Below are 19,290 nucleotides of genomic sequence, written 5' to 3'. Positions count from 1 at the left end.
AATAGCACTTAAAACACAAATGTCTACATGTTAAAGTTTGCTAATTCCTGCTAAGTGCCCTCTGAGCATCTCAAAGATATGCCTCTTCAGGTGAGGGTTAACTTCTTTCCATCTCTATCATGCTTTACATTTTGCAGTCCATCATTGTATATCCTTCCACTTCAGTATCTTTTTCTTGGTATTTTCATACACTTCTGCTGTTCTCAGCATTTTCCAGTTCACTATACTTTGTTCAATTTGTATAGCTTATTCTCACAGCTTTACCATCTTTTCTCTGTAATTTTTAATATTTTCTCATTTCATACTATAATTCTCCCAATCTGTCCCTCTCTTCTTCCCTGCCACTATGTCTACAACTAGAAGTCTAGGTTGAGTTGTCATCCCTTGCTGTATGACTGTGCTGTTTATGAGCTTTTTCCTATGGCCTGGCCAAGAGATAATCTATTTGACTTTTGGAACCACTCTTACAGGTGATGAAATGTTCCTCTCTTCTGAAATGTAGTATGAGCAATAAATAGGTGTAAGCCTTCAGCCTTTTCCAGGGTACTCTCTTTTCTTCCTTACTCCTAACTCCATATCCCATTCCTTCATGCACTACTACAAAACCATTAATGTATTTTCCTATTATTGTGCTTCCTCTCTGATATTTCTCTCACTTAATCCTCAGGATCTCCTGAACTGTTCTCCCTCTTTCTTTTCTCTGCCAACTTGTGGTTTATACCCTGATATTATGTTAGAAAATCTGGTATTGCTAACTTAACATCCATCAACCTGGGCAGATAACTGTTAGAGCTCTGAAAATCATTACATTTGCCTGTTCTAGAGCAGAAGCATCACATTGTGTGTGCAGTCTGCAGCAGCTCTTCCTAGTAGAATGTTGTCTTTTACTGTTACTTTCAGTAAATTATATTATAATTTGTGGCCTCTGGCCAGTTTGTTGATCAACTTACCAAACAGCCAAACTCCACCTATCAGTCACGCTCAGAAACTCAGTCACATGATTTTTAAGGCACCTTAATTCCATTTCTTTTCTTGCCTTTTCTATTATAAAAAATCTGTTATTCTGTTCTTGCTCCCAGTTCTCTTGCACTACTGACTTTCTATTTTATATTAGGACAAATATGGGCCATTATAGTAAAACTTTGGAACTTGTACAGCTGGATGATTTACAGCAATCAGATACATTGTTAGGTAAATCTGACTCCAAACTAGAATGCTAAGAACAAATGTTGTGCATTTTAAGTTTTAAACTTGCTTCAATTATCCAATAATATCCAGAAACATTGGCTTACCAGATTTTGTTGACAAAGCCAATAAAATTGCTGGAATTTCTGAGACATAAGGAGCTGAGCACTTCCAACAGCACTTCGGATCTTACCTAGAACTGAAAGGAGAAAGGTTGTTGACAATGGGTGCCTTGAAAGTCAATGCAAAATTATAGTTAGATAAAAGAAAGATTGCACTGTTATTCTATTATTTCAGGATATTAATACCTAGTTCCATGTCTTTTCAACAAGACATCTGGAGACTCTGTGGGCCCCTATTTCCATGGCATCAATAAAAGAATACATTAATAACTGGAAATACCATAAGGAAAGGTTGATATAGGAAGGGAGGGATCAACTACAACTGTCCTATTAAAGAAATCAAAGGCTTGAGAAAGTATTGGATAGTTTGTGAGTTTGCCACCCATGTTTAATTTTTAAGAAAAAACACTATGTATCCGGTAAATGACTCAAAAACAAAGCTCGGTCCTAAACAGGAGCACTCCAAAAATATTTTGTAATTGACTTCCTTGTATGACAAAGTACTTATGTACTTAACTTCAAATAATTTAACTTCATATAATAAACTTAACTTCAAATAATTAAGCAGGGCTACTGAAGTCAGAGAGACTAAGGGATTGTCATAAGCACTTTTCCAAACTCCATAGTACATCATCGTTTTTAGCCTTATCTCACAAGCATAACTTTTCTAGTTTTCTTCTGTAAACACAATTAACAACCCGGAGATCCACTCAAGCCTCCATTGTGGAATACGATTAATCATACTTTTCATAAAACAAGCAGTCCATTTCTGCGTTCACAGCCTTTGTCTTCAAAAGAAATCTACACAATACTTTCAGGTGGTGTGCCCGGGAACAAAAATTCAGAACTTTATTGGGCATTAAAATTATGGACTTAACAGAGACATTGGCTTTATGGCTCACTGTAAGGGCCGTGTTACATGTTAAACGTCACATGTGTTAAATGCAGTTAAAACACAAGCATCCACATGTTCAAGCAAGAAAACATGTGCCAAGTGCACTCATTCTGCCACGTGAAGTGTATCTCCAGACTGTCTTCAGGAGGCTGTGTTATGTTATCATCTGACAGCTCCACAGAGATATTATGAGCAAAGTCCAGTCCTCCAATATCCAAGAGCGCACTGAGCCCAGCCCCTCTACTCCCATGGATGAACTATCTACCTGCCAGTGCTCTTCTGCCCAGTGAAGTGGTACCAGCCCTAACCTGACACTGCTGCCCGTCCCTGAGGGACCTTTGCCACTGCTCCAGGGCAAGTGGACTCACGGAGTGACTTTACATTAGCGGCAGAGTGGACAGGGAATGATCTGGCTCAAGCGGAGTGGTGCGTGGATGAGCGTAACCTGCATCTGAGGGCTGCCTGAGCTGGGAAGGGAGACACTCCCACCCCTGCCCTGCTGGCACACCAGCCTTGCTAGCTGCTCTGCTTGCCCGCCAGCCTGGCTCAGCCAATAGCTGGAGAGAGCAGTAGGTGTGCCTGGGCAATGTAGTCTGTGGCATGACTGCTGGGAGACCTGCTGACTAGCCCTCTAGTGGCAAGTCATTGCTGTGCAGGTCACAGATTGTCAGAACTCTTCATAAACTTTCTGTGCTACTGCTTATAGCTTGTACTAACTTTAATAGTATGTAACACTCCCAAGATTTAGCATGTGTGAACGGTAACATGTAGCAACCCCTCTAACTTAACCCTTCACCTCTGTCTCTAACTTCTTGGCTCCACAGGTGATAACTGTTTACTTTCATTTCAAGTGGTCAAATTCATTAACATTATTAAGTTAAACTAAAGTAATTGTTCTAATTTGCACTTAGATTGAACTGTGAGTGTTTCTTTCCCACACTGGATGAAGGGTGTTTAAAGCCTGAAAGCTTGTCTGCTGTTTTTCCCACCTATACAAGTTGCTTCACACCTACTCCAAAGCCCACAAGAATCAATAGGAATCTGTATACCAAGATTTGAATTGACCCTAACTACAAGGGCATTTCAGAATAACTAATGGCATTTTGAAATAAAACTATTTTCTGTGTAATGTTCCTCATTTACTGGACCACATTATTTTGTAATGTAATCACCCTGCTTTGCAACACAGGTATTCCAGTGAGTCACAAGTTTCTTGATAGCATCTTTAAAGAAGAAGTTTTTTGATTGGTGTGACAGCCACCCCTGTATCATGAGCTGCACTTCTGCATCACTGCCAAATGTGTGCCCATGAAGGGTCTCCTTCTACAATCCAAACAAGTGATAATCACTTGGAGCAAGATCAGGACTGTAGTGAGATTTCAAAACCCAGTCAATGAAAAGTCTGGACAGTCCTCTGTGCACTGTGCAGCTTTATATTGTCAAGTTGGAGAAGAGTACCTTACTTGAGCTCTCCATGCTGTTTGGTCCAACTAGCTGGCTTCAGGTAGTTTTGGAGAAGGTAGTAGGTGTTGCTATTGATTATAACCCCATGCTGCATGGACAAGAAATGGTCCAATGTAATCCCAAAACAGGATAAGCAAGAACCTGCTAGAGTGTGGCTGAGAATGGATTTTTTTTAGGAAGCAGTGATGATGTGTATTTCTACTGTATCCTCTGTCTTTAGGTCTCAGGATTGTAATGGGGAGCCCAGATTTCATCTCCAGTGATGATGCATGAGAGGAACCCCTTACCTTAATCTCATACATGGTGCAGAAGTTATACACATCCATCAGTTGCTTTGGCATTCAAAGGGCACACATTTTCTAGTAATTCAGGTGAGCATGCCAAATGGTGTGGATACTGTCAGCCCATATACCTACTTCAGCCACTAGTGAAGGAATGCTCACTCAGCTCTGTTTGCACAAAAAGTCATAGTGACTTTGGCAATGTTGTCCTCTGCTGTGGCTGTGCTGGCATGTCCTGTCCAGGGTTCATCCACTATGGACATCTGGCCATTTTTTAACTTCTCAATTCACTCATAGACATTCTGTTGAGCCATACGGTTCTCACTGTATTTTGTCACAATCCTATGGTGAATTTCACTAGGCAGTACACCACTGGCCCACAAAAAACTAATGCTAGAATGCTGTTCCTTGGTGTACACTGACAGCTTCCTGGACATGTTGTTTACATGCTCAGCACCATCACACATGTTCGGTATAAAATGATTGGTGCATTCAACAATGATGTCATTGGTTCTCCTGCTGTTTTGTAGTTTTCCACTTTGTCACAGACATACAGCATAGGCAGCCATTTTGCTGGTAGTTTCTGAAACACCTTCATATATACTATAGGTAACAGATGTTCATTAACTATGGATATGCCTGGTTTACTGTCAGTACTTTAATATTCTATGATTAATTAAAATAATAGATCTTTCTGGAATATATCTATATTTATCCATCTCTCTCTATATCTTTTGGCTTCATCATAGTGAACAGCTTCATTATACAGTAAGTTTTCTGACTTGAAGGCTAGGGACAGAAATTCAAAAAGCCTAAGTCTGAATTGATTCAATCTTTGTAGGTTAGTCTAACCTGGCTAGGCTAAACTGGTTTGTAAGACATCCCTGCTGGACTGAAGAAATGCCAGCACATGCCTGCAGTGGCTCAGGCTGGAAGCGGGGCGGGGGGAGGGAGGGCACTACAGCAGCCCTTCCTTCCTTTCCATAGTACTGAGCTGAGAGGGGTCATGGTCAGGCCCCCACAGGATGCTCTGATTACGGAGGGGTTCCCTGCCCCACTTCTGAACAGCCCAGCAGGGAGTTAATAACACAGTATTTATCATCCCATACACAATGTTTATCAGCCCATTAAGAAAACAACAGGCTCTCTCATTAGTTCAAGCTCTTCTTAAACATCTTGTTCCAAGGAAGGAATGGAGGGGCGTTACCAGCTACCTGCTGATTAGCTCCAAAGAGCCCTAAGCCAACACTGTCCTGTATGCCTTTGTCCCGCCTCCCAAAGCACAGACCGTGGCCATCATGTGGTCTGATAGCTAATGCTGAGAGGTGTGTGTGTAAGGTAGAGGGGAGGGGGGAACCCTACTTGAGCAGGGAGTGGTGTAAGGTAGACAGGGGAGCAGCAGGAAGCCAGGCATATGCCCGTACCTTCAGTCTTTGACGGAGCTGCAGTCAAGGAGCAGAGGGGAGAGGCCAGCCCTTCTAGGCTGGGGCAAAGAGCAGAGCCCCACCCAGAGTTGCAAAGCATCTCAGATACTGGGGGATTCTGATTTAACTTAAACCAGGAAGGGATCTGGGACAGACATTGCATAAATGTTTGACCCAAATCAGTTGTCTGGTAGTACCTTCAACCAGTTTTATCTTAAACCAGTTTCAGCCATATTCAGACTTGTTTATGTGCACTGAACATCTGTTCTGTTACAGGTTTAAACCAGTTTATGATCACTTAAACTGTTTAATGGGTAATGTTTGTCCCTAGCCTAAGAGTATATACAAACATAGTATTTCTCCCAGGAGAAAGCTTTCTGTTATACCGTCCATTGTCCCACTTTAAGTACATGTGAAGTATGCAAGATAAAATGTGTTAACACTTTTTCCTGGAACAACATCTGTAAATTAACTGAAGCTCATTCAAATTAATTTCCAATCATTCTAGGGACAAGTATATCAGGCTGTGTGTGCTGTCCTCATCCACCTAATGGCAGAAGAGCAGCAATCCAGCTTGGAAGGTCTATGTGTGTAAAGACTGTGCTGCTCCTCTTTTGTCCAGGTTTTTGGCTTGGATCAATCACAGCCACCTTAATTAGACCTTTATTCACTGTCTAACTGTTCTTTATATTTAGAACACGAATAAACATTTTAAAGAAAATATTGTTGATAAATGCAACTTTCCTAATCCTTCTAAAAGAACACAGGCTTCAAGCAAGCCACCCCAGAATTTTCCCAGACCAAACTGCATTTCTTCCTATATGCTGCAATAGAATTGAAACAATCCAGGTATTTCTGAGAATTTTAAATCCACTTTTTTTTTTGGACAGGAATTTTTCTGATATCCAACTCCAACCTTATCTCTTGTTCTGAACCATTCTTGGAGGAGAGGAAATGATATCTCAGCAGTGCTGGAAACGATGGAATGATACTGTAATACTTTACCAGAAATTCATTGTAACATCCTCTATAAAATGTCATCCTTTGCCATAGGTTTTCTAGAATGAGTGAAAAAGATGGTTTGGCAAACCGTGGGAGAATTCTTATAGTATCAGGAATTACATTTTTCATGTGTTTTATTTCTATGGACATTTAGGGAGAAAAACTAGGAACATTAAGGCACACACAGCGATAGAGCAAGCAAGGGGCATGAAAGGAAACAACAATAACAAAAATAGTCTATATGTTAGAATTACTTTAGAAGCCAAAGTAAGAAGGAAAATATAGTCCCTTAATTAAAAGGCATGAGGAATTTAATTATGGATGATGTAGAGAAGGCTAAAACATTAACGGCTTTTTTTAGTTCAGTCACGTCAATTGTTAGATACCTAGCAGAGTTACCAAGGATAAGGGAGGAGATTATCAGCCTAGAGGAAGGTAAAAACAGGTTAGAGATTACTTAGAAGTGCTGGAGGTTTTTAAATCAGTGGGGCTGAATTATTCATGGAATTGGCTGGGGTTATTCCAGCGCCATTAACTACTACCTTTGAAAACTAATCAATGTCAGTTGAGGTCATGGAAAACTGGAACAAGGCAAATATAGTGCCCATCTTTAAAAAAGGATACAAGGTATAACCTCAATACCTAGCATGCTTTTGGAGCATATCATCTAGAAATTTATTTCTAAGTACCCTGGAAGATAACAAGAAGATAAGCACAGTCAAAGCAGATTTGTCCAGGGCAGTTCATGCTGGACCAATGTGATCTCATTCTATGACAATCTGGTGCAAATTTGTTGCAAAACAAGGCAAAAATATGGTCTGTATTAACATAAGTGTTACACATGAGTCAAGAGAAATGGTTCTTCTACTCTGTTTAGGGCTGCTGAGGCCTAGCTTTGAGTCCTGTGTCCAGTTTTAGGCACTGCATTCAAGAATGATATGGATAAATTGGGAAGAGTCAAGAGGACAGCAACAGCAACAAAAAGATTCAAGGTCTAAGAAATACAACATACAAGGAGTGGTTAGAAGAACAGGAATGTCTGAAAGAAAGAAGGCTGAGTGGGAACTGCTCAAATACAAAAGACTGTTATAAAGAGGATGACAATCTACTATTTTCTGTGGCCTGAGATGACAGTAGTAGAAGTAAGAGTCTTCAATTTTAATAAGAGAAATTTGTCTGGCTCTCATGAAATCATTCTCACAACAAGGGTGGTTAAACACTGGTACAGGTTACCTGGAAATGTTGTGGAATCTACATTACTGGAAGTTTTTAAGTGCAGGTTAGGCAAACACTGTGCAGCAATGGTTAAGACAAGGAAGAGCCTGCCTGCCTTGAGCAGGCAACTGGATTAGAGGACTCTTCCAGACCTGTTTTTCTAGGATGATTCTAGGTTATGTTTGTTATATGCAGTAGAGAGAACATTTCAGTTTTGCTTCCCAGTACTGTATAAATTAATGTATGCACCATGCAATCATAATCCCATAGTCATCAGTAATAGAACTGTGTGAATACTGATTTTTTTAGTTTCGTATGTCAATGAGAAATTTTATTTTTTCCATAATTTTTGGCGAATTAAAAGAAATGGTGGAAAAAAACATTTCATTTGATTCAAAGCAAGTTTTTTTTAAACCAGTTTTCATACTTTTAATTTGTTTAAAAAAACCAAATGCCTTGATTTCCCAAAGCAGTGAGGATGAGGGGGGGTCTCATCCCTCCATATGCTATGGCTCAGCAGTTAGGAGACTTGTTTGGGATGTAGGAGTTATGGTCCACTTCTCTCTCAACTTTCTTGCTGAAACTGCCACATTGTATCAGCTACTTAAATATGCCTTTGAAAGAGAGATTATGAGACACTAAACAAACTTCCTGGCAGAGGACAGACCTCACTTTCTGTTGAGAGAATATTTACACCTGGGTTTCTTGTATCCTAGGTGAGTATAATAACCACTATGCAGGACCTGAATAACTGGTACTGAAGCTCTGAAAATGTTTTGGGTCAACCAGAGACTATTTGAATAACTAGACTGACTGAAATTGCATTTTTATATGAATAACTTATTCACCCCTCCAAAAATACTGCTTAGCCTCGCATGGTTAAATTATCAGCAAGATACTTACTCATACATGTAACTTTAAGCATGTGGGTTTTCCATTGACTTCAGTGGAATTACTCATTCCCTAAATGATGAGCATGCTTGTTTAATTTGGGCCCATTGGCAATGAAGAAATCAGCCATAATAATAATAATAAAATAATAATAAAAACTTGTTATAGCACTGCTTCCAGTGAACAAATATGTAGAAGCAAGAGTCTACAAAAAGGGCCCCAACTTACTTTTATATAGACATGTAAATAAGACTTAGTAAAATACAAGTTAGAATCTCTCATAGTTATGCTACTCAGATTCACTGTAATTAAATTAAAGTAGTAAAATACTTAAATTCATAATCTTTAGCATAATGGACAGGCAAAGCCTTGTTATTAATTTCATGCATTGGGGAGTAATTCTGATGAGTGCAGATTGATTATCTCCATGAAAGGATGATGAATACTAGTGAGTATAGAGATTGAGATGTTTAGCAATGCCTGGAGAGTTTGTGTCTAAGAAAATGATAAAATGAAGCAACATATATGTCAATTCTGTAAAAGAAGAAACTGCATAGCTAATCTCTTGATATCAGAAAATGGTCATGCAGCCTTAACTCTGCTCCATCATGCATACAAATTACAAAACAATCTTTAATTAATTAAATGACTGCTCTTAGGAAGTTCTGTTTAGGGGTCCACTCCTAATCATTCTTGGAGTTGTACCATTGACTTAAATAAGAACAGGTTCTAGTCCAACACAGCTGATAAAGCCAGCAAAGCTATTTGTATATAATAACAAAAATTAATGCGGCCTTTTCACAAACATGGAACATTTTACATGGGTGTAGGAAAAACCATATGCTATATCATAATATTTATGAAATATTATGAACTAATATAATAAAATCCAGCTTCATATCATATGTGCAGCACTGGGCAGAATCAAGGTTACATGGATTTACACTGAAATAACTGAGATCCGATTCAGATTCCAAAACCACTTTGAGTCATTAAAAATGTTTTCCTCAGTTGTACCACTAATATGCCAAAACGAGGAAACTTCCAATAAAAATCAGTTTCTGATTCCTTTAACACCAGTACAATTTTTTAATTGTCAGGCATTCATTAATGCTTATTCAAATAGCACAAACACATGCACAAGATCACTACTATGTGTAAGAATTTTCAAGTTTACATTTAATTTAAAATAGATTTTTGATTTCCTATGCCTGTAGATAAATTAGGTTCACTATTTAACTGGCAACCTTTTTAAAATTTAAATCTTCTCCTAAACTGTAAGTCTCTTCCTCAATTCACATAATTTTTAGCCCTATGTATAAGCTGACTATTGTGGCATGGCATTTTAGTGCAGCACAGCTGTCATTTCAGTACGTCATATAACTGTCAAACATGTCTATTTTATTAAAACAAACCACAGAATGGAAAGATTAAAACTATATGACATGTGTCAGTGATGTGATTTAGAAATCACAGAAATTGGCAGGAGTTTTGCCATTGATTTTAATGAGGGGAGGATTAGGGCCACAGCATGATACACAAGGTCCAGTACAAGGCCTTGGTTGCAGCAAAGCATTGATATTTTAGCTACCATTTAAAAATGAAAATGGGACAGGGATGGCACTATCTCAAATCTGCAGTGAAATCTTGCAGGACCCTCACAAAAGCACGACATACTTAATTTTATCACAAATAATCCTATGGGCTCTTGGTGCTATTGAAATGTTACTTAAATTACAAGTTTCTATATGTTAATCTTTGATGCTATCTATTGCCAAAAAGCTTTCATAATGGAAGCTTTGTGATTAAAATGATACTCTGTATCAGAAGGGTCTTGCAGCCTCACCCCAGAGACCCTTCCAAGGGTGCCCCATGGCCTAACCCCTGTGCCAGCTGGAAAGCAAACGCCCCTCCTCCTTCCTGGAATAGAGCAGATGAGCATACTGCAGACAAGCAGTGCCCACAGATGTTCCCCGCACCCCAGCACTTCCTGCCCTGACTTCCCTGACTCTGCTGTGTGCACACGTGCAAATGGGTGGATGCGAGACTCAACCTTTCTGCGAGACTCCACCTGTCAGCCCAGCTCATTCCCCCACTGCTCACATGCTCAGAGTGCCCTAGCATCTTGGCTGAAAATCACTGTTGTAGGTGTCTGGTAATTTCTTTCTTGAGAAAAATAAGCCAAATGTGGAATTTAGGCTCCTTCTGCCTCCCTGTAGTAAGGCTTGGGCCTGCATGGTTATTAACTCCCACAATTCCTAGTGCTGAGGATACTCAGCTAGTATCTAAACTCTCTGGTCTCCCTTCTATTTCACTATGGTCTTCTCCAGGGCAGGGGATGGTAACCCTTTGCTGCTGCAGACAGGAGCTTGGGACCTGTCCCACTGCTGTGTCCCACAAATATCCAGCCCCTTAAACAGCATAAGTCCCTGCACTTACCCCCACTGCAGATACTCATCCCCTCTGCACTGCAAGGGTAAGGGCAGGAATGAGAGAGCAGCAGGGAGGAGGGTGCTGCGGAGACCTTTCTGAACTAGATCCAAGGTCTTTGGCATGATTCACCCCATGGGGTGTAGGTGCTGGTCCTTGCTCTCAGTGCCTGGAGTTTTACCTCTGTATATACCTAGAACTGCACTAGTCAGAACAGCTTGGCACCTAACTTCAACGTGAACCTAATCAGAATCCAGGAACCAGGAATTTCTCCACCTGAGGGGGTCAAATCCAGTATGTGCACTCAAAGTATATTTAATGTATGCCTATGGGAGTTGAGTCCTCACAAAATGCAATTGCAGTCCGTTTTTCTTGGAGCAACACGGGTTGCAATGCCTTTTAGATAATAGGGTAGTGGTCAGAGCATTCATCTTGGAAGTGGAAAACTTCAGTTCCATGGCCCTCAGCCTCAGCGGGTTCTGTTTGTGTACAAACTATTGCTATATCCATATTGCCACATGGTATTGCCTGGTGCCATATAGAGCTGCTCTAATTGCAATTGTTCAGAAACAGATTTTTTAAAAGATAAGTATGGATGTACTCTCCCAGTGGACATAGTTAAATGACTTATCCTGGGAACAGGCACAACTATATACTGGTATACAGGAGTGGATCCAGAGGGGGCAGGGGATGCAGTGGTGCAGGTGCCACCTCCTCCCCCCACACACAACCCTTTCAGACTGGCCCACACCACAAGAGCCTCTGGGAATATTTTTGAAGCCCCTCAAATCAGGTGAGAATCCCCCCATACTCAAAAGCACACACCCTCCCTTTCCTTTCCTCCCTTCTCTGTTCACCCCTGCTGCTTTCCTTGCCATCCCGAGGCTTCAAAGCCACTCCTGCCTGCTCCAGTTGAGCTGTGTAGGGGCCAGCCTCAGCAGGGACAGCAAAAGCAGCAGTGGCAGAGGTTATGGGGGTGGTTCCCATCCCTGTGCCTGCTTCTGGAGTACTGGACATGGGGTGGGAATCTAACTACTCCATTGCCACTGTCACTGTCCCTGCACAGGCTGGCTGGACAGGTAGGAGTGGCTCTAAAGCTTCCCCCATCTCCAGACAGCAGGTAAAACAGCAGTGGTGAGGAGGAAAGGGAAAGGATGTGCCTCTGAGCACAGATGGGAGCAGAAGGGTTTTTAGATGCTCTGAGGACTTTATAAAGTCGCTGGAGGCTCCCATGGCATGGTCTGCCTGCACCAGTATGAGGGGAAGGAGGCTTGAAGCAGAGTGCAGCCAGCCCTGCAGTGCAGGTTACTGCTCCCTCATCCCTTTTTTGACAAATTCTGGATCCACCCCTGCTGGTAGATTCCATATGGGAATGAGAAAAGCACCACTATCTACTAATTTGGATACAAAAAAATAAATGAAGTTTTCAAAGACTCTGAAATCTAATTTACTGCTAACTGACAAAATAAGTAAAGGCACAGAACTGCAAAGATGGGGACTTTAGTTATGATAGGTTGTTTTTGGTGCAATAATTATTCTTTCCTTCACTAAGACCTGATGAGAGAAGCTCTTACAACAACATTATGAGAGAGGCTACAGCAAAAGAAAAAAAATCGATATGGCAATCAAACAAGTTTTCTAAGATCTCAAGGCTATTGTGCTAATACACAAAGTGAAATTGCTTTTTAAAAGGCAATTCTATTTAACTCCTTTGCCCAAGATAAAATATAAATGGCAACATAAATATAATGCTCTTTTATGAGGTACCAATCTGTATCTATTCTTGTGGATTCAAATAAGGGATTGAGTATTGACCGTGACATTCTGAATGTGCACATTCTGCTGTGAAGTTTCTTGGGAATAGTGTGTTCCACTGGAAGATGGAAAATCTGCTTAGCTCTCTCTGGCTCAGACACTTCTGCTTCTGTTCTTCAGGGAACTGCCAAATGCTTTAGTATATTGAGATACATTTTATAGTGGGATATCACTAAACCTTGGGTCTGGTAATCTCCAAAGCTCAAAGGAAAGATGCCAAGTGTGAAAAATGACCCAAAGAAAATTACATATTCATGGATGAGCCCTAAAATGCTGTCAGATTCATTCCTTTGGTATAAGCAATACTTTTGATAATTCAAGCCTCGTGATTCTTTTCATTTTCTCCTGTAGTAATCCATATCAACAGAAAAGAAGGGACAGTAATTTGTTTGTCAACAATGTAAGTAAATTTGGGAGTAAAATGAGTGGCATCCCTTGAAATGAAGGGCACTTGAGACATATGGTTGAATAAAGCAGAAGTCTGAATGCCATATGTTACAACTAACTAAAGCCAAGATCTGCTTTTTTTAAACTATGCAAACCTATTAACTCCACCAACTTCATGTTGATGAGAGGAGAATCTCATCTTAAGTGATGCTCCCAGAAAAGTAACCATGCCAAAGGAATCCATTTTATAGTGTCTCAGTAATTCCATATCACTCAGAAAACTGGCTCTCTTTCTCTCATGAAGAATAGGAGTCCTTCAGAAAAAGAAAGCCCCCAAACCCACAGTATTACAGTATTGCTTATCCTCCAAATATAATCTTTGTTGGAAATAATCTAGCAGCTCACAACCCTCCCCAGTCAAATTATGCCTTGACCTCACCTACCTCTTTACAAATGTATGCTCCTGATTATGCAGCACTATAAACTATGGGATTCTAAGCAGCAGGGTAGTCTAAGATACTGGGATATTTAAGTATCTAGTTGCTGCTGTTAAGTACATAGATATAACTGTTAATCCAAAGTACATAATCAAATTTCTTTAAGCAGTAATAAGACAGCTTTATGTTCCAGAAAGCAATGAACCCAACTAAAGCAGAACTCACTCATGATCAGCTGGAATTAATACTTATTGAGAACACCGCCCACTCTGCTCATTAGGTGGGAAACTTGACTGGATTGCAGGTGAGGAACAGCTTGAAGAAGAAGGGAAGGAGATCACCCTGGGTAAGGTCTGTTCCCTGTCACTGGCCAGTAGAAATGAATGAGGAGATTATTGACTGTGTACTCCCCTCACCCCATCTCCCAACAATTTGAACACTTGCTTGGGAGTTTAGAGCTGTTCAAAACCTATTTCTATGTCAATTGTCAATCACCAGCTGCACATGTGGATCAATACCTGTGGAGATTGAAATCTGATACTTTGAGTGATTTAACTTTATCATTGGAAAGAATTTACAGTGTTTAATAATACAACAGAAATAGATTTGGGGGAACTGAGAAACCCGAGTGCTGCATAAAAGGAAGTATTAAAAATCTACTAATATGGAAGAAGGCTGGGGAGTGCTAAAAACCACTTTAAAGTACAATATTATTATTATTAGTGGTAGTAGTATTAGTATTAGTTTAACTGCACCTGAGAGTATGATAAACCCTTCACAGTAGAAACATGCAAGCAAGGTTCTTGGCTTGAACTGCTTACAGTATAATTTCAGATATGTCACAATGAAAGGAATCACCACAAATAAAGGGAATGGGTTGGGTATGGAAAGATAGGTCTTACAGAAATAAGATTATGCAGTTACCTAGCAAATGCCTGTGCATAGAACGGTGGAGCAAAATAATGGCATATAAATAAAATGATTTAATGAAGGAACAGACTGTCTTTTCTTTGGAAAAGTGGAAAGCGAGCTACAGAAATTGTCCAGCATTGCACAGAAAATTAGGGTTGGAAGGGACCTCAGGAAATCAGCTAGTCTAACCCCCTGCTCAAAGCAGGATCAGCCCCAACTAGATCATCCCAGCCAAGGCTTTGTCTAGTCAGATCTTAAAAACCTTCCAGGATGGAGATTCCAAAACCTCTCTGGGTAACCTGTTCCAGTGTTTTACTACCCTCCTAGTAGAAAGTTTTTTTCTGATATCTAACCTAAACTTACCTGCATCATATGATAAGCATCATATGGAACTGCCCAGAAATCTGAGGGTAAAACATGAATATGAATTGGACATGGAAGAAAGAATACAATGAAATAATAGGGAAGAAGTGCAGGGGAAAGACATTGGCCCCCAAATTAAAATGGATAGATCTTATATGTATGATGGTTGGAACTTAAAAAAATAATCCCTGTCAGTTAGGATACAGCATTACAATGTAAACTAAAAACTAACTGACAAATCATCTATGAAAAAGGATAAATGACAATGGATGCAGTTGCTGGGAGGGTCTAGTAGAATGTTAGCACCAATTGTATTTATCATCATCGTTAATACTGGCCCGAGTTCTGCTCTAGGAAGAAATTCATTTTCACTTCACTGCACCACTTTACACCCTTTATTGTGAGCACAGGAAGTGAACAAACAATCAGTTCTTTATAAATGGATAGCAACAGAATGTAACTGACCCCTTTAAAGGGTATATGCTTGGATACATGCAGAATCTTATTGCTGTAAGCTTTTTCCTTCCTCTCCACTGGTTTTTTTTACACTGATCAATTCCAGTGGCAAAATAACTTGCAATGGTGAGGGAATATTTAGTCCACTCCAGCCCCTCTATTTCAATAGGTATAGGAATACGTATCTAGGAATAGGAATTTTACTGTACTGGTCAAGGGCCAGTAAAGCTGTTCAAAAAACCCAGATCCAAATGGAAGAAAATTTATGGTACAGAAACTGAAGACAGCCAGCAACTATCAACTAAAGATGTCTGGAAAAGATTAGGGCTGGAGCAGTGCACCATGTAGTATTGAAAAGATTTTGGGTAGAGTTGCTGTTCATACATGGGCATAAATGAGACAGCTCCTCAGGCCTGCTAGCTCCTGAAATAGCTCAGAATCAGATGATTCTGAAAGCTATATGATGTCTCTCTTTTTCTCTTAGAAGCACAGCACAAACTGTCAGCCATCAAGTCTAAAACGTGTTCCTTCCTGATCCTGGAGCTGGCTATGCAGACAGATCCCCCCATTAACATCAGTGGAGTTCCTTATTGGCAACAGGGGTGGCCCATATCATCAACTGGAGCACTCAGGTATGTGACTGTAAGCTCTTCAGGGGAGGAAATGTTTTTCTGTTGGTTTTATGAAGTATGTAATATGCTTCTATAAAATTATTGCATACAGATAATTGCCATAACTTCACACTCATCATAAAACATATACATCAAATGTATACAACAAAATTTCTGAAGTGTTCTTACTTTCTTCAGACAGATCATTTTCTTCTGCTTCTCTCTCCATCTCTTTACACCATCCTTCCATCCTCTTAGTTTCAGTGTGTAGCAACTTCATAAACCAAGACCCATCTCGTCGACAAGGGGACATTCGACCAGTTTCTACTGTTTCAATGGCTGGCTCCAGCCAGGGTTCTGGTGGTGGAAGATTTGAGGTGTCAACTGGGGTCCTATAATCTTCTCTGTAACTGAACAGTCCCTGTGTCCGTACAGTTCTTACTGCACTGTATTGGGTAGGAGTGCTAGGCTCTGAATGCTGCTGGAATGATGAACCAAACTGAAGTCCTTTGTCCTCCATTGTTATGTGTCCAGGAAAACCCTCCAGTTCTAGATCAGCCTGTACAGCTGCTGTTACACTATTTGAGCGCTTAAACCGTCCATGTCTTAGGTAAGGGGAAAAAGAAAGGGGGAAAAATATATGAGAGTCTTATGTGTTGGCAAAAGACAAAGTTTTTCTTTAACCTGATACTAGATAATAGTTATGCAGATGATTTTTCAACTATTCTTTCCACTCTTCAAATACTTAAGTTACTTACAAATAAGACAATAAGTGACAAAAGAGAAAAAAGAGAAGGAAAGGGGTTGGGGGAAGCATGTAAATAGAATATATGTAGGTATATGGTGTCATTATTGATCTGAACAAAATATAAAGGAAAATCATTTAAACCACCTTTGGAAGCTCATATTGATCTGTTCTCACATTATAAAATATGGCACATCATCAAAAAATGAACTGGCAATATCAGGTAGGACCTGCAATACTGCATTTATTGTTGAAATGAAGAAAAAAGCCAGATATACTTAGACAACCTTTTCAGAAACAGTCAAAGATATTCGGAGGTAAGGCAGAGGTAGAATTCTGTAATTGGTGGAAAATAATGGCAGGACGTTTAATATTTTTTACGAACTGTATAGAAAAATTCTCATGACCATTTTCTCTTGGATATTGATATATTGGAGCAGATTTATGTTTAAAATGTTGGCTCAGGGACAATGGATTGCTTAAGAAATATATATTTCTTAAGCAATAGCTAGGGCAATTGTTCAACAGCTAGGTTAATTGTTCAAATTTGACTCAAGTCAATGGGGACCACAGGTAATTAGCAAGCACAGACTGTTTGATATCTCAGAATCAGGATAATGGTCTTTCTCTAGGGTTTAATGGGCAACTGTATGTATCACTCCGAGATTAGAACACTTATCAGCAGTTTTAGCAGACCAGGCAAAGATTGACAAAGAATGGAAACTAGCTCCTACATGTACCAGACCCTCTAAGTCAGGACTGAAGTACTGTGGACTAGGCATTATTCTGCAAAGGGACTGTAAAGGCATGAAGATTTTGCCTTAGGGGTCCCATTGCAGTAGTGGCACTTTTAGTGCATAAGACAGTGGTTCTCCATCCACGTTCTGTGAACCTGAAAAACGAATTGACTACAATGCTCACCTCTTAGTACAGGGGTTGAGCAGTGGAGGAAGAAGGGGAAAAGAGGAGTGGCTGAGAAGGAAGGTGCCTACACTTACCTCCTTGGCAGGGTAGGGGTGAGCCTGCCCTTATTGCCTCAGGCAGGGCCTGGGTAGTGAGATGTGGGGGGAAGGTGGGGAAGAAGAGCAGCCATGGCACCCTTCAAAGTTGTTCCTGGCCCCCAAGGTCCTGCAGCACTTTGGTGGATAATCACTGGCGTAGAGGCGTGCACCTCTGCTGTGAATATGTGGAATCTGTTTATCTTCTTATCAATTTGGAACACTAAACTAACCCTGAAACATATTTTCTACCTATCAAATTTAACACTAGAAATATTGTCTAGATATTTAGGGACCATCTCTAAAATCTCAGCAATGGACTAACATGGGCTTTGTGAATTATTCATAGAACACACTCTCCAGATTATTCAAATTTTGTTATAAATATGTCTTGTCTCCCGAAAGACTGCACATTGTTTGCCTGAATTACCGTTTTTCATCTTCCACTTGGACTCCAACAGAGTGGTATTCTCGTAGGCCTCTGCTCTCAGTATCTGAATCAGTTGCCGTTTCCACCTAATTCAACACAAAAGATACATCTGCAGAAGTGAACATTGACAATTCAACATTATTTATCTCTGTATTCATTTCAATTAATTATGTATTTCATTAATAAGTTCTAAGAAACAACTAACCTAGTAAAATAATTTAAATAAGCATGCAATCTGATATAATTGTTTGGTTCTCTGTACTACAAAATGGTTCATAACTGCTTTATTTTTGCTCTGTAATTCCTTCTTTTAAATGTACGTAGATATAATTACTCAGTTCAATGCAGGCAGGAAATAAGCCTGGTTTAACTGTTCTATTCTTAGAGCTAGGAATCCACGGGGTTGCACCTTTATATATTAGTACAAAATGGTCTCATTATATGGCAGGATGATTTACAAAATAAAAATGAAAGTAGCCCCATAAAATTTGCAAGTGATAAAAATAAATGTTGCAATGAAATTCTGTGGAAAATTGTGTTGACGAATATAGAAGCATTTAAGTGGCACAGAGGAGATAGCAAAATGCCACAGCTCACCCTCTTTTAATATAATAATCCCGAAAATGCTATATCAACTAAGTAGTTCAGGCTTTTATGTGGTATTTCTATCTGAAACTTGTTTACCAAAATACATTTGCAGTAAAGCTTTTACCTTAATTCTACAAGTTCCTGCAGGATGTTATATACCCATTTCTAGCACAGTACTTTTTAACATGCACACAAATGTAGAAAAATGAATATTGGAGTAAACCAAAGAAGAGTTAAGGGAAAAAACCATCATAATAGAATGTTTTTTCTCTTTGCCTGTTATGCCAAAAGAAGTGTTTTCACTCATCAATATAATTTATGTACCAAAGATACTCCTATAATTAAGTGGTGGAAGAAAAAATTGGTCTTTTAAAATGTAGCTGTGGTCTATAAAGTTAACTCAGAGGGAGAAAGAGTCTATATGTAACATTTTTAATTAAATTGTTTTTTATGTATGTTCAGGATAATATACCAGTTAGTTATGAAAGTATTATTTTTTAAAAGGCAGACTGCAAAAAATGCTGTAAACAATTCATGCCCTCACTACAATGATCCAATTCAGTATTCCTCCTTTCTAAGCTGATAGTTTCACTAACAGCATATGTTGTTCTTATTTGTTAAGCCAGGGGTTTGCAACCT

At 39.7% G+C, this 19,290-nt stretch overlaps 1 protein-coding gene across 1 annotated transcript in view; it reads right to left on the bottom strand.

The window, feature by feature from the left end:
- Window positions 1–19,290, bottom strand: part of DLGAP2 (DLG associated protein 2) — an 803,365-nt gene that overhangs the window by 22,621 nt on the left and 761,454 nt on the right. The window contains exons 11-13 of the mRNA XM_090033149.1: window positions 18,064–18,149; window positions 16,080–16,495; window positions 1,293–1,384 (exon numbers count right to left, since the gene is read on the bottom strand). Coding sequence (XP_089889275.1) covers window positions 1,293–1,384; window positions 16,080–16,495; window positions 18,064–18,149 — 594 coding nt within the window. The remainder of the gene's footprint in view (window positions 1–1,292; window positions 1,385–16,079; window positions 16,496–18,063; window positions 18,150–19,290) is intronic.

Source organism: Crocodylus siamensis, chromosome 1, assembly GCF_052110815.1.
Source record: "Crocodylus siamensis isolate JL-2025a chromosome 1, ASM5211081v1, whole genome shotgun sequence".
Classification (NCBI taxonomy): domain Eukaryota; kingdom Metazoa; phylum Chordata; order Crocodylia; family Crocodylidae; genus Crocodylus; species Crocodylus siamensis.
The sequence above is the reverse complement of the archived record's forward strand: the minus strand, read 5'-3'. Positions and strand labels throughout refer to the sequence as shown.